The 27407-nt window shown below is 54.9% G+C and overlaps 1 protein-coding gene across 2 annotated transcripts in view; it reads right to left on the bottom strand.

Moving 5' to 3' along the window:
* Positions 1 to 27407, bottom strand: part of DLL3 (delta like canonical Notch ligand 3) — a 258259-nt gene that overhangs the window by 107405 nt on the left and 123447 nt on the right. The window contains exons 8-9 of one of the 2 annotated variants that reach the window (XM_073321918.1): positions 26179 to 26293; positions 25530 to 25802 (exon numbers count right to left, since the gene is read on the bottom strand). In XM_073321918.1, coding sequence (XP_073178019.1) covers positions 25683 to 25802; positions 26179 to 26293 — 235 coding nt within the window. In that variant the 3' untranslated portion in view covers positions 25530 to 25682. Of the gene's footprint in view, positions 1 to 25529; positions 25803 to 26178; positions 26294 to 27407 lie in introns of those variants that run through there. The other variant, XM_073321919.1, reaches the window with a different exon arrangement.

Below are 27407 nucleotides of genomic sequence, written 5' to 3'. Positions count from 1 at the left end.
GCCGATATAAGCAAAAGAAGAATCCGTGCGGGGTGGCTCAGGGAGCCGGAGCCGGAACCCGTCCCGGGAAGAGAGAAGCGGAGAAGTAGCTATACGGGAGAGAGCCCCGGGGGTGAGGGGAGCCCAACCGGCAACAAGACGGGATTTTCCAAATAAAACGGGGAGGCGCCGAGAGCAAGTTGGCCAATCAGGGAGCTAATCTGCGCCCTGCCTCTGCACAGCGCCCCCTGGCGGCAGGGGCAGAATTTGGGGCTACACAGCCCTGTGCAGCACAGAGCCTGGGGGTGAGGGGCGGAGTTAGTGCATAGGTGGGGGTGGAGGAGCCTTGCTAGGGAGGTCACTTGGTCCAAGCCCAAGGGATGTCGACGTAGCCTTGTGGCTGCAGCTTTAGGGTGGGCTTCAGAAGATCTGGGTTCGAGTCCCAGCTCTGCCCTTGCCTCTCTTAATTGCTCTGTGCCTCAGTTTCCCTGCCGGTATAAACAGTGATGATCCCCCTCCCTGCCAGTGGGGTGCTGGGAGGATCAAGTATGAGGCTTCCAGATACCATGGTGTTGGAGGCAGTATGAACACCTCTGTAGACAGGAAGGATCCACAGGGGCACCTTCTGTATTATAGTCCTGGGTGGCAGAATTCCTCCTTCATCCGCTTGAGCCTGGATCGAGGATTTGCCCCGTGGAGGGTGGAGATATGGCATCAGTAATGTCTGAGATGCTGAGCTCCTCTTGGATGGCGGAAGAGAAGTTTGGGCAACTAGGAAATAAGACGAGAGCCTGGGGAAAAGAGGTATCACTGAATAGCAGGGAAGGGGGTAGCTGGTTCTGCACCGGCCAGCCTCGATGGCAGGCAAAGGTAAAAACAGTCCGATCTGAAGCCTGGTGAAACTCCAGAGGCTTTGGATCAGACTCAGAGAGAACTAAAGGTCTGTAGCATGTGAGCGGTCTTAGTTTGTACAGCACCTCGCACGAGGTGGCCTGGCTGGGGTCCTTAGACGCTACCGCGGTAGACACAAGAGGATGGGAGGCAAATAAATGTGGTATTTGCTTTCCAGAAAGGAAGGAAGAGCGATCCTGACAATTACAGATCTGTCAATCTAACATCTGACTAGAGAGTGCCACCCCCTTCCGTGGGATCAGCCGTAGGATGGGATGAGGAGAGAGGTGCTGGCAAGGGGATATGGCAGCAAAGAGGGATGTATAGGGAGGGGTTTGACAGAGCAGGGGCTCTTCTGCAAGTGCCCCGGACTAAGGCCCTCAGTTACATGCTCCGGAAAGATATTGACCGACTAAGCAACAGGCAGGATCACAGGGCTGGAGGGACGGAGCTGTGGGGAGCGATGGAGGGTGGAATCTGGCTCCCATGGTTGGGGTGGGGAACAGCCTGCCTGCCGAAGCCGCTCGCAGGGAGAGGAATTATTTAAAGGGGAGTAACTAACACACAAAAGGATCTGCGAATCAGGGGAAGCGCCACCCCAGGGAAGGGCTGGGAGTCCCAGCGTTGGGACATTAGACTGGACTGGATAATAAGCAACCAGCATCCCTGGCTCTTTGCATTGGTAGATCTCAAAGCCCTTTACAAAAGGGGTCACAGCATCACCATCCCTGATTACATCACCATTCTCCATTACTGATGGGGAAACTGAGGCACAGAGCAGGGACGTGACTTGATCAAGGTCACCCAGCAGGCCAGCGGCAGACCCAGGTCTCCTGAGTCCCACGCCACTGCTCTGCCCACTAGACCAGGGCAAAGGCCTGGGGGCGGGGATCAACTGGAGGGAGAAACTGGATGAATTCCTAGAATGCCAGCATGCCCCACCCCATTGGCTGCACCAAGAGCAGCCACCCCCAAAACACACCCAATGAAGCAGGCTCGGGAGGGGCACGCGCCCCCCCCCCCCTCCCGCCAGTCTACCAGGCTTAAGGGATGGGGAGCCCCCACTGCCAACCCCGGCAGGCTCTAGGGGGTGCTTGTCAGCCTGGCCCCACTAATGCATCCTGCCCCCATACATAGGGGCAGCCAGCATTTCTCTCTCTCATACACACACAATCCAGGCTCAGGGAGCCATCACCTCCCCCATCACCCCCACTTCCTAGGGTGGGGCATCTGCTCTGCAAACTAGCCCTGAATAGCAGGGCAGTCAGCAGCCCCTTCTTACTTGAGTCAGGGGGTGTGAGGAGGGTGGGGATCTTAGCCCCCTCCCCAATCTAGCCCGGCTCAGGGGCACATCTAACCCACAACTCGGAACTTGCTCTGTCTACAAAGCCGGCTCCTGCTGCTCTCAGCCCTGGGCCAGCGGCGGGGACATGGGGAATTATTAATAATATCGCAGGGGATACTGCCTGAGGCTAACAGCACCATCAGTTCCTTTATTCAGTGCAAAGGGGGGTTGACACAAGTGCTCTGCACACGCCGAACAGCCTAAGCTCCACCCAGCACGACCAAGAATTCATAGCCATGGGATCAGGATACTTCCCTATGGGCCAGACCTGGGGAAACCGTCTCCCCTGGCGTGTTCACCCACGGTCAGGGCGGGTGGCACCAAGAGCCCTCCCCTCCGTATCTCTTCTCAGACCCTTTCCGGAACAAGCGAGGGCGGACTCCTGCTGAAAACCAGTTTGACGCAGTTCCCCCTCACTTCCAGCCTTTAGAGACTCGCAGACTTTGAGGTCAGAAGGGACCGGCTGTGAACATCTAGCCAAACTTTCCTTCCCCTCTTCCTTGCTCACCGGCCACACTTAAGCTAATTCTAATTCGAATTCGTTACGTTCATATTTATCCTTCACCATGGGAGCTCCCCCCCATAAGAGCCCCCACCTGTGTGTCCTCCCGGCCAACAGGAGATCGGGGGGAAACCTTGATTTCATACAGCAGGGTATACCTGATATAACAGTTCCTGAGCCAGGTGAGGGATGCTAAACGTTGGGACCCAATAAACCCCCTCACTTCAGCTTGCATCTGCAGCTTGTCCTAGGAAATGGCTGGGATGGAATCCCACCTTCCTGCCAGGCCAGACCTCAGGATCTCTCTCCTTCCCTGTCTCCCGACCTCCCTTCTCGCAGCGACTTCCCTCTCAGCAGGTCTCCCCGCAGGGCTCCCCTCCACGCCCTGTCCCCTGGGTGGATCCAGCTATTGTGGCCCGAACAAGGCCTCCCAGATCCGGCCCTTTTAACGGCAGCAGTCGCGCCCCCGCCCCCCATCCAGGCAGGATGCCTGGCACCTCCATGCCCCACACATGGTGCCCGCATGGATGGCAAGTCTGGTGCATTGCATGATCCCAATCAAGAGATGCTGCCTTACTCACCAAACCAATCCTGGGGGACTGGAGAGCTGCCCACGGCACCAGGGAAATCTCTGCAGGGGTAAAGTGGTCAGCAAGCCCAGTGGCCCTGGGACGAGGTGCCTGGCCTAGTGACTATGCCACCTGAATGGCAGCTCAGGCTGAACTGTGGGAAAGTGCCCAGGACCCGAAGAGGTAACAGCCAACCCCTCGCCTTGCACCCTGACACGCCATGCTCCAGAATCCTTGCAAATGTGCCACCCAGTCTGCATGAGCAAGCTCCTCCAATCAGTCCCAGCAAGGCACTGCAGGGATGCACCTTCCAGGGGGTGCTGCCTGCCCCCAATCGGGACAGGACACAGCCCACTAGCCACCCAACCCTGGGTCGTCAGCGGGGATTGAATCCAAGATGTTTGGTGTCAAAGCACAGATCTCTGCCAATGAGCCAGATCCTGAGGGGTCGCCAGCAGCAGATAGGTCCAGGATTGGCATTGCAGTCCCATCAAGCCCCCGTCAGACCCCAGATCCCTGCCCTGACCGGTCCGTCATCCCCACAACACCCCCGCCCCTCGCTTTCAAAGCTCCTGCTCGCCTTTCGTCCTGCTAACCATGCTTGGCTTACTACAGTTCTCCTCCAGCTGGTAGCTGCTGGGGGAAACTGAGGCACGGAGCGGCAAAGCAACTGGCACCTGCTCAGTGGCTGAGCCAAGAATGGAACGCAGGAGTCCGGAGGCCCAGCCGACCCCACTCCCTCTCCAGCCATGCTCGGTCCATGGTAGGCTGGTGACGCTGCAGCATGAAGTGCACCTTAAATATGGGACGGCCGCTGCCACCTAAAGCCGGCGAGGTCTGTAATAAACCTTGTAGCTGGCGCAAGCTGCCACCTGGGAATCGCGGCAGCTCCGGGATGAATGTCCCACTGCCTCTTCCAGTCTCCTCTCCCCCCAGCCCCCCCCACCCCCCCCCGTGTCTCGAACCACCTTCTGTGCTTCCTACTTCTCTCCACCCCGCCTCTGCCACCAGCTCCCCGCCCCACCCACCTGGCCTTTCACTTTCCACGCTCCAGGCCACCCCGGCTCCCGCCCCCTCATCCTCCTGCGGCCCCCAGTTCCATGCTTCGGCGGCCGACGGGGATCGCTGCTGGACCGGGAGCTGGGCCCCGGGGGCGCTGCATTGGACAGGTGCATGGGGTTAGCTGGTTAGTGGGGCGCTAAGCGGGAGCGGGTCTGCTCAGTTTGAAGAGGGGAGACTTCAAAAGAACAGGAAAGGTGCTGCAGGGGGCGTTCTCCTCTTGCAGTCAGTGCTGACTCCAGCACCCTAGGGGTGGCACTAGGGGGCGCTGTGCTGCAGGGAGCAGGGCCGGGGGCTCAGTCGGGGTCAGCACGAACACCAAGGGGAGAGCGCCTCCGACTGAGCCCCCACCCCACAGCACAGTGCCCCTCCCTCACCGGCAGCACTGGGGTTGACGCCCAGGGGCAAAGCGCACCCAATACTCTCATGCGGCACTAGGGGGCGCTGCGCTGCAGGGAGCAGGGCCGGGGGCTCAGTCGGGGTCAGCACGAACACCAAGGGGAGAGCGCCTCCGACTGAGCCCCCACCCCACAGCACAGTGCCCCTCCCTCACCGGCAGCACTGGGGTTGACGCCCAGGGGCAAAGCGCCCCCAATACTCTCATGCGGCACTAGGGGGCGCTGCGCTGCAGGGGTGGGGACCCCATGAGGAGCACTCTCCTCACGCAGTGTGTGCTGACCCCAGTGTAATGATCGGGGGGGGCTGTGCTGCGGGGCGGGGGGGTATCAGCAGGGGGCGCTCTCCCCTCGCAGTGGCTGCTCACCCCAAAGCTCCCAATTTCAATGTGGGTAATTCCAGCCTGTGTCTCTTAACATTTTCCCCGCAGTTGCAACTGGACTCCGCTTCCTGTCCTAAACCACTGCTTGGCTGCTGCATCCCACCCAAGAGGGGGGCTGCATTTCAGTGCGGCGTGAGCAATCCTTGTATAAACAGCTGCTGCGCCCCACCCCAGAGGTGGCTGCAGCTCAGTAGCGGTTGAGGGACAGTTCATACAAACAACCCCACAGCTGAGGAAACGTGGCGTCATTATGATCAACGGTTTAGCTACTGACGAAGTTGCTTTGTCTGTCTCTCAGCTGCTGAGAATTGCTCCCTCCTGCCCAGGTCACTAGATGCCAGCCGAGCGACACAACAACACAATACACACCGCAGCCCGATTTACAAGCACACACGGGAGAGCTGAAGTGCCAAGAGCGGAACACGAATCAGGAGCACCCAGTAGATGCAACAAAATTCTTCCAGTCAGAGATTTAGCCCCGGGTGGGTTCCCAGATGCAAAGTTTTGCATCTGGATTTCAGCAGGGCACCAACCCCAGGCTGTGACAAAGCAAGTTCTCCTTGCCCCCGGCAGGGAACGTTCATCCCAAAACTCAGCATTCGGCAACAGTTCGAATCCCCAGGCAGGCCACCCTTTGTAACGACCGGCCACCCCAAGACAAGTCATGGGCAGAGACTGAAGCTATGACCTTTGAACCTCTGATCTGTGAACCCAAGACCCTGGATCGCAAAGAATGAGCCAGGAATAAACCTGGATCCCAGTCCCATCCTGTGGGCCAGGCTCTGGGCAGGTTATGAATTAGGCTTGCGCAGTGTGAAGACTGTCTTCAATACTACAGGACGGCAGCTGCCACCTCAAGCCCACGAGGTCTGTAAAGGGCTAAGAACATCAGAGCTGCCAGATCGGGTCAGCGCAATGGCCCATCTAGCCCGGTATCCCGTCTCCGACAGTGGCGTGTGCCAGAGCTTCGGGGGCAGTGCACAGAACAGGGCAATTATTGGGTGATTCCCCCCGTCTTCCACTCCCGGCTCCTGGCAATCAGACGTTTAGGGTCACCACAACCATGGGGTTGCATCTCTGCCCATCTGGGCTAATAGCCATCGATGGACCTGTCCTCCAGGAACTCATCTAGTTCTTTTTTGAACCCAGTTATAGTTTTGGCCTTCACAACACCCCCTGGCAAGGAGTTCCACAGGTTAATGATGCATTGGGCAAAGAAATACTTCTTCTTGTTGATGTTAAACCCGCTGCCTATTCATTTCATTGGGTGACCCCCTCGCTTATGTATCGTTGGAAAGAGCAAACAACACTCCTCTAGGCACTTTCTCCACATATTCACGAGTTTATAGACCTCTATCATAGCCCCTCCTTTAGTCGATTCTTTCCTAAGCTGAACAGCCCTCTCTCCTCATATGGAATCTGTTCCGTGCCCTTGATCATCTTTGCTGCCCTTCTCTGAACCTTTTCCAGTTCCACTCTCCGCGGGATTCAAGGTGTGAGCGCACCATGGATTGATACAGTGGCATTATGATATTTTCTGCCTTATTTTCGATCCCTTTCTTGCGCTGCTGTTGAGGACGTGGACCGTTTAAGATAAAGAGTCAGCAGCAGGAGCAGGCTTGGAAGTCTCTCCAGCGTGGGGGCAGTCCTATGGAATTTTGATTTGAGCCCAACTCTAGGGGAAGACATGCCCGGTTTTAGGCTCTGATACCCGCCCCCGGTGATCGGGTCACTTGGGGACGGGAAGGGCTGTGAGGTCACGGGTGGGGGGGTATCACCTGGCAAGGAGTAACTCAGCCGCTGGAAGTCAGGGTGAGGCCTTTATGCTTGTGGTCAGAGCTCGGAGCCATCACAGCCCCAAGGCCCCCCCAAGTTACAGGGCCAGCCTGTGATTGAACCTCTTACTGCTCCGGGCAATCCTCGAAACGTCACAGCCACGGGCTGGAGACTGAAGTTCTGGCCCTTTCAATTGAGCGTCAACCTGCTGCTGACCCCACCGGAGACCGAATCCCGTAGCTGGCCCCAGGACAGGCACTCCCTCGGACCCCACCTACACGCCCCAGCCCTGCCCCAGCCTCTGCTCCTCTCCTTCAGGCTCTCGGCTGAGGTCTGTTGGGAAACTGAGCTGGGACCCAACAAACTCGCTTCACGCCAAGGGGCCCCCATATAGGGCTGGCACAGTCAATGGTCTAAAGGGGACGGAGAGGTTTTTGAGTGGAGGAGCTATGCCTCAGCCAATCAGGATGCAGGGGGATTTGCATACGCTCTCTGATTGGCTGCAGCCCACTGTGAGCACCTTGGCATCACTTCTGACCTGCCAGTCACCTGCCTGCTCTTGTGTAACTCTTGATCAGCAAATTGCCAAACCCGATTTAGTTGGGGTTCTGTTCTTGGGGGGCTGGGGAAGACCATGGCCTGCAAGAACCAGGCCCCGGAGCTGTCACTGCAATTGACTGCAGGGCCACGGCACTCAGAAGCTCCGGAGAATCAAAGCATTCACTCACTGCAGTTTTGCACCCCCGGTTTAGTTCACGCACATGTCCCTGAGTTCACCCCACCTTACAGAGCCCCTGACTTCTGAGGGACAATCCGGGCCCTAGACATGTAAGGGACTTGGAACAGGGGTGTACTTTTGTACCCCTGATATTTGCACCTTGGGGGAAAAAATATAGGGAAGGCTGGAGCTGAAAATTTGCCCCAACATGTATTTTTTTAAAAATAGGAGGGCTGGGGGCTGGGAATGAAATTTGTGAGCAACGCACTGACCTAGTTTTGCACGTAGCCTTCAGCAAATAGCCTCAGAGGTCAAACAACAAACAGGGGACCTTCCCCTCCAAAGCCTTTATAGACACTCATCATTCATATCCTCCCAGCCAGAAGACAGAGTTGGCATCTTGGGGACAGCCTGGAGCTCGGGGCCCCAGTACAATCGTCCCTCCTTCCCCATCCCACCTCTGTCATCGCCCCTGCTTTTACAGAGAGGGGAAACCGAGGCACAGATCAGTGACTTGCCCGAGTTCACCCAGTAATAGAACCCATGTCTTCCGCTCTGTCCACAAAGTCTCGCTCCCTTCCTTCCCACCCCTCCTGTTCGCCAACGACCTGCATGACACAACCGGCTGTGACCACCCATTTATATTGTGGGAGGATTGGTGCAAACATACAGTTCGAACTGACACAAAACTCTGGCGTGGGCTCTACAAACAGATTTTGGCCTTGTATATCTAGGTCAGGTCAGGGTGCGATTTTTTTTACCGATATTGCTGTACTAGTACAATCCATAGTGTGGACACAGTTATACCAGCACAAAGGGGCATTATAGCAGTGTGGTTTATTCTCCTCCCCCTGCAGAAATACTTATGACAATAGAAGCAGACTTGGCAAAACGCGATTTTTATTTTTTTGATAAGGTTGATTAATAATATGGATGTTTATTCTGAAGCGTTTTACAAAATTGTTTTGATCAGTTTAAATGTTTACAGCTGCGCAAAACGTACGAGGGTTGCAGACAATGGGAGGGTCAGATGATAATTACTTAAGGACAGCAGACGCTGAGATCCAAAAAGTTAAAGCTTTCTGACCGTTCCACAGTGGTTCTTAACCAAGTGTACGCAGAGTCTTCCAGGGGGTACATCCGCTCATCTAGGTGTTTGCCTAGTTTTACAGCAGGCTACATAAAAAGCACTGGTGAAATCAGTACAAACTAAAATTTCATACAGCCGATGACTTGTTTATACTGCTCTACGTACTGTACACTGACATGTAAGTACAATATTATGATTCCAATGGATGTATTTTATAATTAGATGGTAAAAATGAGAAAGTCGGCCATTTGTCAGTAACAGTGTGGCTGGGACACTTTTGTCTTTTTAGGGCTGATTCTGTCAGCAAGTCGTTTTTAAGGGAGGTGAAACTGGGGGTGCACCAGACAAATCAGACTCCTGAAAGGGGGACAGTCATCTGGAAAGGTTGAGAACCCCTGTGTTCTAACACACATTGCCAACGTCACGTCAAAAAATAAAATAAATATCCTTAAATCAAACCCTACTCATTTCTCAAGCAGCGTTTTTCTTACTTTGCCTAGCTATAAGTATTGATTGTTATCAATGGAGAGATTTTTTCATGGGGGGGGAGGGGCGCGTGTGTGTATGGTGAAACTGACGTTGATTGAAATTTACCGGTAAAAGTCAAATCCTTCCATGCCTAGGTACAAGGCGCCTTTACACCAGTATACGTGTGTCTAAGCTACAGAAGCCGAACTGCTTTGACCAGACGGGGATAGTTAAAGTGGGACAACCTGGGTGCAGAGACAAGGTTTAAAATCCACGCAGTCCAAAGCTATTTGACTTGGCTGCTGGACATAGGCGTCGTTTGGCTTCTATATTTTGGGGGGCAGTGCCAGTCAGGCCAATGGGCCTGCCTGTGTGTGGGGGGCAAATTCCTTGCCTGCCCGAGGCTTGCAGCTGCCCTCCCAAACTACAGCCATGCGTCTGGTGAGGGTTCGAGGGTCTGCTTCCCTGAAGGATAGAAAGAGGATTTTTTTCCTCACTACCTGGCTCTGTTCCTTTTTGGGAATGATTAAAATGCTACTGGGGCTTTTTCGTTTTGCTGCAATACCCATCATTCATCCAGCATCTAGAGCGATTTTAAAAAAAGTAAGAATCAAATTGAAATTAATCAATTAGAAGCAGCCAGGCCTAATGGACAGAGCGCAGGTCTGAACGCCGGCCACTCTGCCCCTTGCTTTGCCCATTGCTTCATCTCATTGCCCCTAGTAGAAATTCCCCTAGGTTTTGCATCCATGTCACGAGTCTGTTAGTCCACTGGTCCCTAGAGCTCCCATCTCTTCAGCAGAAACCCAGAGACCCGAAGAAACAAAGTGGCATTCTCACTCCAATGTAACACAGGGGAGAGCGATGTTTACCTGCCTCAGAACAGGGTTTGAGGGGGGTTAAGAACACATCAAGCGTCTTCCCTGAGGATCTGCAATCCAAAGAGCTCCAAGCTCTTGCCGAAGTGGGGCAAGTCCATGTTACAGAAAGGGGGAGGGGGCTCCTTCTAGCTGCCCGCGCACGGACCTGCCCCTGCCACCCCAGAGCCGAGTCAGGGTTTACCTCCTTGGACCCCCTCAGTACATCTGTAGATGGAATGGCGGCCCCGACGCGGCATTGGTAGAAATGACCTTGCGCCCGTGCGAAATGCCCCACCCCAGGGTACACAACCCCTTCTTAACTCGCTGTATTTCTGGAGCGCCTAGATCGGGCCCTCATCATGCTGGGCACTGTGCACACATGGAGACCCCAAAGAGCTTCCAATCTCAAAAGACAAAGGGTGGGGGAAGGGAAACTGAGGCACAGAACTGAGAAAATGACTTGACTACCCAGCACTCATATAAGGGGGAGTTTTTACAAGGCCAAATTCTGAAGTCCTTATGCAGGCAGAGCTGATGTTAACTTCACTCAGAGGATTGTCCCGGCTCTGAATCCTGCTGACGTCCGTGGCAAGACTCCAACTGGCTTAAATGGGAGCAGAACCAGGTATGTATGGGGCTCAGGATCAGGCCCTAGAGCTACACCCTATTGGACAGCATGGGTAAGAATAGAGTTGCTGGGTTGGGTCAGTATTGGGTGGGGGTGTTCAGGCTTGCTAGAGCCAGGGAGATGCCCAGCCTGCGGGTTGTGACTCCCCTCCCCCCACCATGAAATCCTGTTTCAGGGGAAATCAAGCCCCGCCCCCAGAAAGAAGCTTCCAACAAAAGTCTGCCAGTAATCTTGCCTGGTTTCGTCGCCACCATCAAATCCCCAGACAAGGCAAATCTCCCCCAGATCTGGGGTGCGGGAGAGGTTTGCTCAGCTACTAGACAGCGACCCACATCTGAATGCCCTGGCAGCTGGGGGTTCAAATGCAACAACCTCCCCCACATAATGCAACAAGGTGGGTAGGATGGAGAGAAAAGGTGGCACTATGGGCAAGGTGCCAACCTAGGCTTCTAGTCCCACCTCTGCCACAGAGTGACATTGAGAAAGTCACTTCCCTGCTCTGCGCCTCAGTTTACCCATCTGTGAAATGGGGATAATGACACTCCTAGACCTTGGCCCAATCACTTTTAAGCAGGTACGAGCAGCCTCACCCGTCACAGCCGGGAGCAAGCCACGGCCAGCACCTGGGTGCCGCTCTGCATGCCAGGTCCACAACTGCTGGCTGCTACCAAAACCACAGCAGATCCTCCCCATATTGGGGACTTGCCAGCAGGGAGAGGTAAGGTCAGGAGCGGGGTAGGAGAGGTAGGGGGTCCTGGGAGGGGGTGGAAAGAGGGCTTCCTTAAGGGCTGAGGCCCCTGGGAGTGGGTGGGTGTAGGGGCTCATGGGCTGAGGGGGGGTGTGATAGGGGGAAAGGATGGCACAATGTGACCGCGATCCCGGCTGTGGTCTTGAAGTGTTACTGTAATACACACAGTGATCCAGCTTTGACTCTGAACTCTTTCAGTTACAGGTAACCTGCCAAGGGGGAAAAACTGCATCTGGGGCTTTTTACTCCTGGACAAAAAACCCCCCAAAAAACCGGGAAAAGAACTTTTTCCCCCCTTACAAAAAAGATTTGTTCCTGCCTATATTTCACATCAGAAACTAGACTCTTGTCTAGCTCTGCTTTCCCCTGGAAGATTCTCTGGAGGACTGGAGAACCTAGGGTTTTGTCTACCTGTGGGAAATTCACACCACAGCCACGTGATTGGATTACATCCTCACCGGTCCCAAAGAGGTGAAACCCCATTGACTGAGAGAAGGAAGTGGCTCTGAGCCAGCGTACTTGAATCTGGCATTTGCTTTCGATCACACACTTTTCACTCATAATGAACAGATGGGAGAAAAGCCCTCTCTGTTAAACAGCCAACAGCCTCTACTCCTTTCAGTGAAGGGTGGAAGGAATCGACATCACTGGGTCATCCAAGGAGATCTCCAAGGAAAACAAGATTTGATGGCTCTAAGGTGCAAAACAAGCAGAATTAAAAAAAAAAAAGTCCAAACCAAGCCATTCAGGCCTTGTTTTAACCAGAATAAAGGGCACGCACCACACTGCCACCAGCAAAACCTCATCTCGAGGGCAGCCAGCACTCTGGTACAGATGCAGGTCAGCCGTGACACATCACGCCTATTGAAACACGTTCCAGCAAGGGAGATCACACCACACTTGAACCTGGGACCGTCAGCCCCAAAGCACAGTCCTTGGCCACTCCAGCTGAAGGGGTGGGGGAACTCTGTGCCCCAACAACAGTAGCAGGCTGTTCTCTGGCGGACCAGCCGCGAAGGGCAGCGTGGCGTGCTTAGGAATTGCCGATGGGGGGAAATTGACCAGCAGAGCCACGTTACAAGCAAACCAGTGGTTTGGCCTAATGAGCAAGGGCTGTTTCTGCTGAATTCCGGCTGGGATTTTCAGAGCCAAGGGAGTTAGGAGCCTGATTCCAGATGCCACAGGCCCCTTTGGAAGGGCTAGCCCTAAAGCCCAATTCTCTGAAAAGCAGCCGTACAACCGTGGCCCCCTTGTCACCCCATTCAGCTGCTCTCGGTGCCTCACGTCAGATCTACCGCTGGCAATAAGAGTTCGTGCCGCTGGGCCCACAGAGCCAGCCCGGCTCTGGTGGAGAGAGTTGAATTCTGTGCTCTCACGCTCCAGGCAGCAAACACAGGAGATCTGGGTTCCAGCCCTGGGCCAGCTGGGTGACCTCAGGCCAGTCCCTTCCCCGTTCTGTGCCTCAGTTTCCCCTCCCACCCTTTGTCTATTTAGAGTTTGAGCTGTTGAGGGCAGTGTCTGTGCAGCGCCTGGCCCAACAGGATCCTGAGCTCGGTTGCGGGGGGGGGGGGGGTCTGTGCTGGGGGTGGGGGAGTTGCATTCGTGTAGATACCCTACTGCAGTCAGGGCATTTCTTCCAGCCACAGAGTCTTCATCAGTGACGCACAAGGCAAACCCCCCGAGATCGCAGGGGGAGTTTCAGGCACCAGCTGCTAGAGAGGACCCGGCTGATACTACACCCGTCACCCTCAGCAGCCATTCACACCTGGGAAAAGCCACTTTGTCTGTGCTGGGGCCCAGGTCATGGAGAATCAGGCCCCCTGGGCAGCAGGGAATTGGGCTCAACCTCCTTTTACTGGTAGACCAAATATATTTGATCTGGGGCCCCTGAGATACAAAAAACCGGGGATTCCCACCCTGCCAACTCCCCCTTTTTTACAGTTACTTTCCAGAGTAGAAACACACTTTTCATTTATTAGGTGTATTACGGTATCAGAGATGTGCCGGGCACTGTACGGACAAACAGCAAACCCCAGGGAGACAAGAGAAGGGCCCTGTATTCAGAGGGAAGGCACTGGGCTCTCTGTCAGGGCAGAATCATGCCGCGATCCGCATTCAAGGCCCTGGGAGCAAGGCGCCCAATGCCCTTTGGAGTGGAGCCTCTAATTCCCCTAGTGCCCAGGTGGGATCCCAAGGCACCCAGGGTTTGCAGCTCAGGAAGGCGTCCATGATGCAGGCCAGCCTGGCCCTGAGTAGAGGGGAGACGCAGGCCGCGGGGAACGCTCCCGTCCCAGACTGGCAGTGGGGCTGGCGTTCAGGGATTAGGGGCTGGGCCAGGGAGAGGGGCCGCCCAAACTCACCTCGGCCAGGGGGCTGACAAGAACCTGGGCAGAGCTGCTAGATTGGGGGAGAGCTGAGACTAGCCTGCTCCTCAGCTCCCTCTTCCCTTGGGCTCCCCCATCTGTCTGTCTCTTGTCTTTCAGTCAGATGGTCAGCTCTTGGGGCAGGCACGGTCTTTGTACAGCGCCTGGCACAAGGAGGGTGGGGCTTACCGTGATACACCTAATAGCAGTAAAGCCATATAGTTCCTAGCACCGTGGGGTCCTGATCCGTGACCGGCTCCTAGGTGCTACCGTAATACACCCAATAGCAACAAAAATGTACAGCACCCGGCACAACGGAGTCCTGGGCCATGACTGCCACAATCCACATCATTAATCCACAACATGTAGGAAGGCACCAGCCCCTCACGCTACAGCAGCTGCCTCTCAAAGTGGAACGATTTGGGTCAGACCCCACACAACCGACAGGGATGGATCCGGGTTGGGGGGAGACATGTCTGAATCTGACAGCACAGCACAAAGACTGGGGAGCGAGGGGCTGGTTTGGGGTCAAGCCCCGAGTACGTTGAATGTGGCCAGGAATGGCATGTATTATGTGTATTACGGAAGAGGGGGGTCCCACCAAGCCGGGCACTATGCAGACTCGGAGAGGGCCCCTGCCCTGCTCCCAGGCTCACTCGCCCCTGGGCTGGCTCTCTGCCCCCCTGTACCAGGGCAAAGAGCCTCTGCTCCGAGTCACACGCCCGCTCTGCCCAGTGTTGGTGGTACCACAAGGCGGGTGGACGGGGATTCAAGCCCCCGGTGGTGGGAATCGCGCCGACCCGAGGGGCTGGTGCAGGGCAAGCACCGGGGGGGCTAAATCTCCAGGATAGATGCAGCCTGAAGGGTGATGGTGCTGCCCAAAGGGTCGATTTCAAAGGCCAAATTTAAAGCAGCAAAAAGGGGGAGCAGAGCAGAGGCTGGATGGTGTTACCTCCCCGCCCTCTGCAACCTTTCATCCCGTCCCATCTTACCCTCACCCCTCCTGCGCCCAGCTCCCTACTGCACAAACAGAGCCACACGGTCCTGATTCATCACCCTAGGAGACGGCAAAACGACCACAGGGCCAGGGAGATCGCAGAAGGGTTGACGCAATCTATGCTCTGAGAAGGTGCTGCGGGTCGGGATGGAGGGACGAGCCGTCACTGGGGCAGGGCGTTATCCCTGCCTCTCGTCAGAGGTCTCACTTATTCAGGACCAAGCAAGCTCTGCTACAGCCCAATTTCAACCCCCTCAGCGCTATGGGCCTGGCCCCCCCGGCCTCATTGAGTGGGGCACAACTGCCCGCTCAGAGCGCTGGCATTTCACCCTCGGCCAAGGCTCCGGCTGCTGTACCCTCCGGCCACCCCTGGGCGACACGGCCCTGGAGCGGGCCCTGAACCCAAAGAGCCGAATATGCCCCGGTGACGTCTGCTCCAGCTCCCCCTGACTGGGCCTGGATCGCATTTACCCGAAGAGACTGGCACCAAAATGCTGGATCGACTCGGAGGATGGGCAGCCCCCAGGTCTGCTCAAACCGTAGGAATTGCTTGAGAGAGAGACACCCCCCCTTTGCCTTCCCCTTCCCCCCGCCCAAGCTCCACCCCACAGCAGCCGCAACGCCCCTCCCCGACCCTTGGGCATCTTCCCCTATTCAGGCCCTTCTGTGGGTGCAGACCCGACCTCCCCTCCTCCCGCGAGCTGCCCCATCCATGATGCTAATGAGACATTGGTGGGGGGAAAGGCCCTGATCTCACCTCCCTGTAGCTGACACCAGTCCCGGGCAGTCCATCCCCCACGCCCCAGACAGGACCAGCTGACGCAGAGACTGGCTGGCAACTTAGAGGAGATGCTCTGCAGACAGTAGGGTTTACCCCCCACCCGCTCCGCCGGGGTCCATGCCCAGACATGCCCAGCACCACCCCCCTGCACACAGACTCATGCTGCAAAGAGACAAAAGACCTGTTTCTCAGCTTCCCCTTACCCCCCCCCCACCACACTCCTCTTGTATTCGGTGCAGGGATGTGGGGGCTTTAAGCCCCCTTTGCTCTCCCCATCTTTTGGGGCGGGCCCTGATGTCAGAGCTACGTCCCTGATCCCACCCACTTGCACCCCAGAGGGTCCTAAGCATGACTGGCAGTCAGGCCCTGGGTTACTATAACGACAATTCTGAGACTTAGGGACCTTTTCTGCTCTCATTATACCAGGGACATGTCACTGACTCCCACGGGGTGACTGCTGATTTACACCGGGGTGAGTGAGAGGGGAATCAGGCCCCGACTCTCAGACACAGGTCAGCACCAAGTAAGTTCCACCCTGACCTTTGTGCAGGGGGCTAGGGGCAGAGTTAAGGGCATCTGGAGCCTGAACTGCATTTCCCGAGTTCCCCTCAAAATCGCGGCTTGCTTGGTAATGTCACCATGATGCTAGGGATGGGGCACTGGTGGACCCAGGGCCAGCTCATGCCAAGGCCCCCGGGTCCCTGCTGAACACTGAAAATACATGGCTGGGACCAGCCTGGCTCACCTGTATGTTAGTATAATTAAAACAGGTGTTGGGATGATAAGAATGTGTTTAGACTTTAGGGAATGCTGCTGGTATTCATCTGACTTATAACATCTGTATCCCCTATCATAAGGTAATATCTGAGTGTTTGCATTATAAGCCTCTGTAAATCACCAGAGAGGAGAGGGACATTAACCAGTCTGAAATGCTGGTCTCCAGCTCAAGGCGTTATGTCCCGCCCAACAAGGAAGGCCCAGCCACACCAGATGGACTATTGGGGAACGTTAAGGAGGACAAAATACTGTTTACTCTCCTCCCCGCCTAGTGAAGATGAGACTTGCAAATGGATTCCTCCCATCAGTGGAGTCTGCAGCTCAGAGCAGAAGCAGGGAAGGGAATAAAAAACCCCTAATCAGAAGGAATTGGATCTTTATGTGGCTTGGACTCTGGCGGGGCAAGGATTACTAGGCATAAGCAAGAGATCCCCAGTGCTTAGCCTAAGGACACACAGAGCTTGCTTATTATAGGAACTGTTATTACTTTTTGAAATTTAAGATTGGAACTCGCTTGCGTGTGTGTATGTTCACCTGCTTTAACCTTGTAAAGAACTCACTCATTTCCTTTGCTTATGTAATAAATCTCTAGATAGTTTATTACAGGACTGGCTATGAGCATCATCTCTGGTGTGAAAGCTAAAGTGCAATTGACCTGGGGTAAGTGACTGCTTCTTGGGGAGTGGAAGTAACCTGAATATTTCTGGGATTCTCGGTGAAAGGGACCATCTATTACTCAGGTAGGCCCACCTGGGTGGCGAGAAAGATCGGAGGACTCAGAGGGACTGCCTGTGAGTCCATATCAAGGCAGCGATGGGGCCTGAGGAGTTTACACTTGATAGTTGCTTGGTGAGATCTAGGTATAGCCAATTTGGAGGGGGTGCCCTGGTTAGGTAGACAGGTGGATAGCCCCAGCACCGGTACCATTTAAACTTGACAGTGTGAGTTTTAAACTCGACACAATGAGGGAACCCCAGTCAGAGGAGGGTGGTCTGAGAGCAGACCTTGAACAGTGATGTCTGGAGCGGGGAAATCCCCGAAAGAGAAAACCCCCATTCAGGAGCCGAGAACTTTGCTTGTAAGTTTTGATCAGGCGCCGGGGAAGGAGAGTTTATGGAGCCCAAGGACCCGCCGGCCCCCGGCTCGAGACCATCGCAGTCGAAGGAGCCCGACTGCAGCACCACTGGCGGACTTGCCGAACAGGGAAACTGAGGCAGCAGTGGAGCGATGCAGTCAAAGCCAGCGAAGAAGCTGAGATGACGACCCAGGAGGCAGAGGGAAATTCAGACCATGCCACTCAAGTTACATGAGCCGTAAAAAGGAACTTTCCCAACCGGTGAGTGCATCCCCTACAACACCCGGGAGTGGGAGCGTCTGCCCGCTTTATACAGAGACTGACTGCACAGATTAGCGAGGAAAGCCTGCCAACTTTTTTATGCTGTGGAGGAGCAGAGACGACTGGTACCACCTCGGGGGGTGGGGGTGGGGGACGACAATTTAAAGATGTCTGCCCCGAACTCTTGAGTCACTCCAGCCCCCAGGCATGCCCCCCTCCCTCTTGCCCTTAGCGGCCTCTCCTTGCAGCTCCCAGCTGTTTGCGGTTGCCTCTCTCCAGTGGCCGCAGCTTGAAGCTTGCCAGCTCCAGGGGCTGCCGGAAAGGGAGGGGGCCTGGCCAGCAAACCCTGGCAGAAATCTGGGGAAGGCACGTGACCCCATGTGTGTCTCCCCCCCGCCACCCGCATGCATTGCCTCTGTGGAGAAAGAGGATGCTAAGATGTATAAGAAAAGTAAAGGCAATGGACTGAAAAGGTTTCGGATTCCCCCGAAACCTACCGCTCGCAGCGTAGACACCTCTGAATGTTGGACAAGGTCACTTGTGTTGCATATGTAAAAATGTGTAAGTTTGATGAGAAAATGGATACGGGTCTGGGCGCCGAAGGTGACTGTGGAACGGTTTGATCTGACGGTCCAGGAGCAATTGTTAGGGGTAGTTACACATGAGAGGAAGGCAGTTGTCTGTGACAACAAACCATCCACAGTTTTAGAGGCTGTAGAAATTGCTGATGAGTATGTTGAATCAAGGGCCCACGAGGGATGGGGGGCAAATCCCAGGGGAAGGGAAATACCCCTGTGCCCCAGGTTAAGAGAAGCGGCTGGAAATAAACTGATCCCCAACTCTGACGATAAAAAACCCCAAGAGAGCCCAGAGTTTAAAGCCCCTACCAAAAGGACAGGCAGGTATTCCGTCATCACCCTGGGGCTCCCGGCCATATAAAACCAAATTGCCCCAATCTTAACCCCACCCGCCCCAGTGAACGCCACTACAATCACCCCAGAGGCAGCAGTCGGGCAGGAGGAAATTGAATCAGGATCGAACCTTGGGAGAGGAGTGAAGGATTTATTAAGAATGCTAAAGGTAAATGACGCAGGTTGTCAAGGACCGGAGGGACACAGCGGCTCCAGCCACTTTGGTCAAGGAAAGTTTGGTAAGTGAGGAAGACCGGTTTCCTGGTGAGAGTTTAACTATCTTAGCTTTGGCTGAAGGCCCCGGGACTCCCCCTTTCGCCAAGATTTACTTCCAGGTTGAGGACTTTGAAGGTGATATCGGTGTGGGTGTTAGGAATCTACTTCCCGCTGCTGTTTTAATAGGTAACGATACTGTAGCCCTGCTAGCAGGTTCATATCATAACTCGCCTCTGGAAAGAGTCTGGCTCTGCCATGGCTATGGACAGCAGGGGGCGCTGCAAGGGGCGGGGGGCGGGAAAACGCCCTCGGTCCTCTTATCAGCTGAAAGGCAGAGTTTGTCCCCAGAGGATGGGTTGGGAGATTGCCAGAGAATCTGCTTTTGAGTTCATGGAGGCTCACCAGGACAAGGAGAGGAAGGCGGCTCAGAAAAACACCCTGGCTGGGGGAGAAAAGGGGAGATGGTTTCTAGGAGGTGGTTGGTTGCACAGGGAGACCTCCACAGGGAAGAAAAAGAGCATCCTGGTGAGGTTTACAAGCAGGTGCTTGTGCCGGATGAGCGGAGGACGGAGTTGCTCAGGATTGCTCCTTTGCTGGACAGCTCGGCAGGGAGAGAAGCCGCGCGACACTCAAACAGAATTGCGAGTGGCCTCACAAGTTGGCGAGAGTAACAAGTTACCGGCAGAGTTGCACCTTACGTCAGAGGTGTAGGAGGTTCCAAAGGACCCAACAAGGGACTTCTGCAGGCATTGCCCATCACTAGGATGGCATGATGTTCATGAATGATATAAATGGCAGTGACTTACTTGACTCGTGATTGCTGCCCAGAGGGTGCCAAAGGGTTCCCATGCTGCTGGGGCAGAGCAGGAGGTGAGGGGTGTCACGTAACCATCTGGGGTTGTTAAAGGGACTGGCTAGAACCGACACAGATCAACGGAGAATCCAGAAAGACAACGGGCACCCTCATGGCGGGATGTTCACATCTAGCAACCCCCAGCCAAGAGGCAGGATATTTCCTTCCACCTCTCTGCAGGGACGCAGAGCACAGCCCCAACCGGAGAACGAAGAGGTAAAGTGTCAGATGGCAGGGTTAAAAGCCGGGCCGCTGCGGAGAGACAGAGCGCTCACTCGGGACGGACAGACAGACAGCGAGAGGGAGATGGAGCCAAAACACGCAAAGGAGGGTGTTTGCCAGAGGGTCTGGTCTGTAGATATTGTGGGATCCCTACCCGGACCTTCCTGGAACGGAAAGAAATATATGGACCGGTTGCGGAGGGTCCTGCCAGCAGCTCTAATATAAATGCTGAAACCGGCTAGGATCCTAAGCACCGTTTTAGCAGAGTACATTTTCCCCAGGAAATCTTGTCAGGCTCTGGTACAAATTTCATGCCTGTGGTTTCCAAGAGTTTTGTGGAGCGAGCGATATGGAGGCTGCTCCCATCAGCCAGACGTTAACGGTCTGGTAGAAAAAGATTCAACAGGGGATGTGTGTTACGTGGTGGGAGAACGACTGGGGTGTGTTGCTCCCGTATTTGTGTACCGGAGTATACCCCACGAATCTATGGGGTTCACCCCCTTTGAGCTCCTTTATGGGAGACAAGCAAGGGAAGCCCAAGATTCAGTGCAAAGCTCTCGGGTGGGTGGGACAGAGGAGACAGGACAGCCTGTAGGGGGGTGAGCATGTCACTTTGCTTTAAAGAGAATTTTAAGGCTGTGACGGATTGGAAGGATTTGGATGTCTCAGATGCTCGGTGTGACAGGCAGGCTGCAGAAAGGCCTTTCGCCCTCGGTGACTTGCTGCTAGTGTTGATTCCAGTGAGGAAGAACAAGATGCAAGATCACTGGGAGGGACCTTTCTGGGTGACGGCGCGTGAACGGCTGATGATGTAAGGAAGCTGCAGGGGACCTGTGCAAACAGTGTCTGTCAACAGGTTGAAAGCTTCCCACAAAAGTGTGGAGGGGGGTACTTGATTTTCTGTGCTGATGAGGGAACATTTCCTGCCCCTTTAATTGATCTGGTCAGGGAGAGTAAAGAAGAGACCCAGCTGGAGAGCAGCGAGATTTGGGAGGGTGTTAGACCCAATATTGGAAACACCACAGCCGGGTACTTTCCAACCAGCCAGGTTTAACTAACAAAGCAGGGCCTTCCACTGAAATGACAGGGCCCATTGTGCCAAAGGAACAGATCCGGGAGGAAGTGGACCGCAGGCCAGACACAGGAGGGATGGGGGCGTCTCCCATTGTGACGGTACCTAAAAGGGATAAAACCAGGAGATGGTGTGTGGATTTTAGAAGGGTGGACCCCATTCACCCAACCTGACCTTGACGCCACACTCTGGAGAGGGGACCTAGTGGAGGAGGGTGCAAAATTCATAAGCACTCTGGCTTTGACTCATGGCTATTGGCAAATTCCCGTAGATGCTGTGGCCTAGGAGAAGTCAGCTCTCATAGTGGGCTCTGGCCTAAAGGTGTTTATGGTTCTGCCTTTCGGGTTAATCAGTGCAGCGGTTCCCTTTCAGAGGCTCATCAAGGAGATGTTGCAGAGTTTGCCGACCTTTGCCAGGGCCGATGTAGACGACTTGGCTATTTTTAGTGGTTCCTGGCAAGACCACCTGAGCCACGGGGGAACTGTACTGCAGAGGCTTAGAGAAGCCAGCCTCACTGGCAAAGGGTCCAAATGCAAGATGAGAGGCCACAGGGGTATGTCACAGAGGACACAGGGCAAGCAGCAGCTTTGCTTGCCCTGACCTTTTAAAAGTAGAAGCATTCGGAATTGGCCTGCCCCGCAGACCAAGGAGCAGATCATCATTACCAGAGGACTGGAAAGGGCTCTAGTGACACTGTGGCCCCAGAACAGACCTTACAAAAAAAGGGGGAAGGCAGATCGGGTGATAGGGACCGAGGCCTGTAAAAAACCGATCCCCCACTGAACAGAACTATGCTGTCCTGGAGAGGGAACGTTAAGCAACTTGGGCGATTAAGCAACTTAAACCTTAACTGTAGAATAGAAAATGTAAGGTTTTAATCGATCACTCCCTGTTAATATGGTTGGACTAGATGACCTTCTGGGGTCCCTTCCAACCCTGATATTCTATGATATTCAAAGGGACCAATCCCAGACTGAGCTCTGCCGGGGTATGACGTGGAAAAAAATCTGTATCAAGGAAAAGAAAATGTAGTGGCCGATGCCTTGTCAAGAACAGAGGGACGCTGAAGAGTATGCAGGAGAGTCAGTGACACCCCTTCCTACGAAGTGTTTGCATTGGGGGAGTCATGCTGCCATGGTTCCCATTGAACACTGACAAATACATGGCTGGGACCACCCCTGCTCACCTGTGTGTTAGAATCGATAAAACAGGCATTAGGAGGATCAGAATGGGTTTAGTGTTTACTTTCGGGAATGCTTGTGAGCTGCTGCCACCATTCATCTCACTTATAACATCAGTATCCCCTACTGTAAGGGAATATCTTGAGCCTTCGCATTATAAGCCTCTATGACTCTGTAAATCACCAGAGAGGAGAGGGACCTTAACCACTGGGAAACGCTGGTCTCCAGCTCAAGGCGTTATGTCCTGCTCAACAAGGAAGGCCCAGCCACATCAGATGGACTATTGGGGAACGTTAAAGAGGACAAAATACTGTTTACTCTCCTCCCTGCCTAGTGAAGATGAGACTTGCAAATGGATTCCTCCCATCAGTGGAGTCTGCAGCTCAGAGCAGAAGCAGGGAAAGGAATAAAAAACCCCTAATCAGAAGGAATTGGATCTTTATGTGGCTTGGACTCTGGCGGGGCAAGGATTACTAGGCATAAGCAAGAGATCCCCAGTGCTTAGCCTAAGGACACACAGAGCTTGCTTATTATAGGAACTGCTATTACTTTTTAAAATTTAAGATTGGAACTCGCTTGCGTGTGTGTATGTTCACCTGCTTCAACCTTGTAAAGAACTCGCTCGTTTCCTTTTCCCATGTAATAAATCTATAGCTAGCCAGTCCTGTAATAAACTATAAGCATTGTCTTTGGTGCGAGATCTAAAGTGCAATTGATCTGGGGTAAGCGACTAGTCCTTCGGGACTGGGAGTAACCTGAATTTTGCTGGGATTTTTGGTGTCAGGGGCCATCTATCACACAGGTAGGCGCACCTGCAGGGCGAGAGAGACCAGAGAACCCAAGAGGACTGTCTGTGACTCCATATCAAGGCCGTTACAGCACCTGAGGAGTTTACACTTGATGCTTGGTTGGTGAGACCGAAGGATGGAATCACAACCAGTACAGGGCCTATGCCCTGGTTCCTAACAGTCTGCACTGAGGTTGGTATCATGCTCTTGAGCCACTGCAGGACAGCTTGACAAAGGGATTGGGGGGTAGCCCGAAAACGATTCTGACCTCAGTGTGGGCCCGATCCTGACATCAGCTGCATCTGGAGCTAGATACACTCCCTTACACCTGGGGTAAATCAGATGTAGCCTTGTCAGAACCAGGCCCCTTCCCTCCATGCTTCCTGGGCTTCCCCAGGCTCCTGGGAGCTCGTTGGTTGAACTCTCCTGGCAGCAAGCAGCCTGGGCCGGCCTTAACAAAGAAATTAGGGCCCCGATCTAGCCTCACTGCCCTGCTGGACTCTTTGGCTCGAGTGCCCTGGGCTCCTTGATGATTCCCCTCCAGTGCAACCCAGATCCCAGCTGGATTTGAGTGGAGGAGATGCTAAGAGAAGCCCAAGTTAGGCTCACACCCACCAGGGAGCATTGCTGCTGGAAGTCAGGGAGGTGCTTCCCACACTAGGCCCCTAGCAGGGCCAGCCCAGATGTTATCAGCAGAACCCCTGTCCCTGCTGGGCCCAAACTGTGTCTTCAAATTGAGGGGAGGAACCCCAGAGCCCTTTCCGTGCAGCCTGGGGCTGAGCACCCCAGCAAGGACACCTCCGGCTATGGCCTTGCCCCACCCCAGCAGGCCTGGCGGGGCCCCCCCCAATAACTAATGATTGGTGCAGGTTACTCCCCCACAGCCTCCCCTCCCAGGAGGCAGTACAGGTGTATTATGCCCACAGCTCTGCAGCTGCACCTACTGCAAACCCGCCCAGCCCGGCTCTGGATCCATAATCCCCGGTGCCCCACCGAGCCTGTCTACAGAATGAACCAAGAGAGCCCTTGGGACCCAGGGACCCCTTGAGGCCAGCTGGCAGTCTGAAGTCAACGGGAGAGGTGGCAAAGGAAGGTCTCTACTGAGAGCAGTAACACATTGGTCGCCCTAACCGGCGCGAGAGGTGCGTAAGGATGATATTTAAGCAGCTTCATGTGCATCTGGTGCCATTACAAAGGGATCACGGCCAGTCCAGCCTGGAGTTTAGCTCACTCAGAGCCAGACAGATAACGCTGTGCCTTGTTAGTTCAGTCTGGCAGGCAGGTTACGGTTTTATTTTACCCGTAACCAGTGGCTTCCAAGACTTCTGCTCTACTTGCACCTGCTACGTAAATTGATCCTTGATTTCACTCCAAACATACCTAAGGGCTGGTCTCTTTCTCCAACAGGTGTTGGTCCAATAAAGACGTCTCTCTAATAGCCTGAGACCAACACGTTACAGCCACCCTGCAAATCTCCCAGGGTTGGAAGTGAAGCAGCGATTGGAGGTGAAGCTGGTACGCCAGGGGTGCTGTCTCTTTGGGACCAGCAGATCTGTGAATTCTGCGAGGGGCCAGTGGATCAGGGGATGGGCCGGCCACGGGAAAGCCTGGGGGCAGGCGTTGGCTGGCGCCAACCTGAGCGGGCTAAACAGGGAGCGCTCACGTTGCCGGTGACCCCCCAGCAAGTACAGACGAAGCTGTCTGACGCTAAGTGGGGGTGGTAGTGAGGTGCTGCACAGCTCGGGGGACCTCGGGAAGCATCACAGGCTGCCCTGTGGGATCTTTAAGAACTTGGGTCTCCCCGAACTGACTCCAGCAGCTGATCGGCACAGCTGCCTCCCTGCAGAGGGGAGGGGAGGAGAGACCCTCATTCTCACTGGGTTTCTCCCTCTCTCTCTGCAGCCAGCTGCTGGACGAGAGCTCAGCACCACCAAACCCATGCTGGAGTGGACGGCAGCGCCGGGCAGCGTGGTGCCAGGGGGAGTTTTTACGTGTTAAGGATGGAGCCAGAGCTCAGCGAATCAGGTGTGACTCCCACCCACCCCAGCACAGACCCTGTTTTTTTATCAGCAGCTCCCACATGTACGCACACTGCATCCGCCACCCAATGCTGCAAAACCAGGGGCCACTCCACAATGGGGGAACACCCGGAGCCCCAGAGCCCGCATCGACACCCCCTCCCCCCATTTGCTTGGCGTGGCAGCCCCCATTGTAACTCTGGCATCAGTCAGAGTGGTTCCATCTCTCTTCCTGCAGGTGCACCCATGGGGGTGTTTTAAGGGTGTATGCAGGCCGTCTGGGTTGAGCGAGCCTAGCATTCAGGGTGGGAGAAGGGTAGCAAAGCAGCCCAGACGCCAAGCGATGGGGGGAAGAGGTGGGGGAGAGGCTGGCTCACACACTGGAAGCTCTTAGCGTGATATGGACAGAGACCTGACCCTGTGGGGTGGGGAATACAGACTTGGGGTGAAGGCAGAGTTCCTACACACGCTGGCCCCTCCCCAGGGCCCAACACCCCAAAGGGGAGGTTACCAACACTAAACATGGGCTCGACTGGTGCTGGCGAGTGCTCACTCCCCACAGGGCCCCTGGGGGCAATATGAGGATATAATGCCCCCAGCTACAATAGCTCCACCCTTGCACCTGCTCCAGGCGAGTGCTCGCTCCCCACAGCGCCCCCTTGGGGCATGAGGGGACATAACACCCCAGGTACCATAACTCCAGTTCTGCACCTGCTCCAGGCGAGTGCTCACTCCCCACAGCGCCCCCCAGGGGCATTAAGGGGGTATAATGCCCCAGGTACCACAGCTCTGCTGCTGCAGCTGCTCCAAGCCATCCCAACCCGACCCATGGGATTCAGCAAAAGCAGCCGGCTTTGCGTTCTGCCCGAAAAACACCTGGAAAGGAAAGTGATGAGCTTATACTTGGCCGCCCGCAGGGGGCGCTGCTGCCAGCATGCAATGCAGCCGCTCTAAAGCTGCCTCAACAGCCCCCCGCCTCCCCCATGGGTAGACACTGCTGGCAGTTCCTACCCATTGCAATCACCCACCCCACACACATACACCCACCCACTGGTCTTAGCTTCATGCACTTTGGGGTCATGCATGTTACCCCCACCGCCCCAGAGGAGCGGGCATGCGGCTCAGGGTGGGGCTGGGGCGGCAGGAAGCGCGCGCTATGGGTTTGCAGGGCTGGCTGGGTTAGGGAGTGGCAGGGGTGGCGAGGAACAAGCGGGAGAGGGGAGGTCGCAAGCGCACCGCGTATCTTCATTACCTCGGTGGCAAAGATGCACGGCTCTGTCTGGTCCGGGATAATATAAATAGGGCGATAGGGGCCGTCTTTGGGGTACCCAGCAGGGGCACGGGAGAAGATCGGCTCCGATTTCTTACTGCAAGAGAGACAGAGAGAGAAAAAAAAACCAGCATGAGTGATGGGGGGGAGTGGGGGTAAATCCTGACCATCAGGAGGCGATATGTGGGCAGCATCGTGAGGTCACGGCCCGTGGCCCCCGTTTGCCTGGTTAAAAGGGGAAATCAGAACCGAGCAGGGAGCCTGGAACCAGCGGCAGGATCCAGTGGTTGGAGCCCGGAACAGGGAGCCAGGACCTGCTGGGTTCTCCTCCCAGCTCGCTGCGTGACCTTGGCTGAATCAAGCGGACTCGGGGAATTATGTACCCAGCTTCCATTAAAATGATCATATGGACGGTGGTAGTACCTAGGTGCCCCAGGGATGGAGCAGGGTTCTAGGCGCTGTACATTTGTATTGCTATTAGGTGTATTACAGTAGTGCTTGAACCATGGGATCCTGGTCCATCCTTGGATGCCTAGGTGCTACCATAATTCACCTAATAGCAGCTCAAATGTCTTATGGTAGCACCTAGGAACCCCAGTCACAAACCCGGCTGCCACTGTGCCAGGCGCTGTACAAACAGAGAACAAAAAGGATGATCCCTGCCCCAGAGAGCTTCCAATCGAAGTATAAGACAGGAGACGACAGCTGGGGAGACGCAGATGATAGCACATGAGGAAACAATCAGGGAAAGATGGTCAGTAAGATGGGCTGGGCATGCTGGCAGGGGGACGGCAAAGGAGAACAATACAGACGTTTAAAGAGAGCTCCTTCCAACTGGGCTGCTGTCCCCGGCCTGACTGCTAACCCAGCCCCGAATCCCTGTGCGGATCTCCAGTGCGCATCTGCTCAGCATCCAGCCGGCCTGCGTCCCAGTCTCTCAAACCAGACAGGAGCTGCTATAACTCATCAGCTTAGAAAAATCAAGCTGCCAACATCTCCAATAGGGCAGACAACTCCCCCGCCCAAAATCCCAGGTCACCTGCTCCACAAAAACACACCTGGCTGATCTCTGCCAGGGGAATAAGAGGACATATACTCAGAGCTGTCCGGACAAGGGTACTTCCATCCCGCGGGAAACTCCGATTCTTTCGTTTTGGGGGAAGGGAATCAAATTTCCGCACAATGAAAAAGTTCAACCCTGAAATGGTGGG

The sequence above is a fragment of the Lepidochelys kempii genome, chromosome 23 (assembly GCF_965140265.1).
Source record: "Lepidochelys kempii isolate rLepKem1 chromosome 23, rLepKem1.hap2, whole genome shotgun sequence".
Classification (NCBI taxonomy): Eukaryota; Metazoa; Chordata; order Testudines; family Cheloniidae; genus Lepidochelys; species Lepidochelys kempii.
The sequence above is the reverse complement of the archived record's forward strand: the minus strand, read 5'-3'. Positions and strand labels throughout refer to the sequence as shown.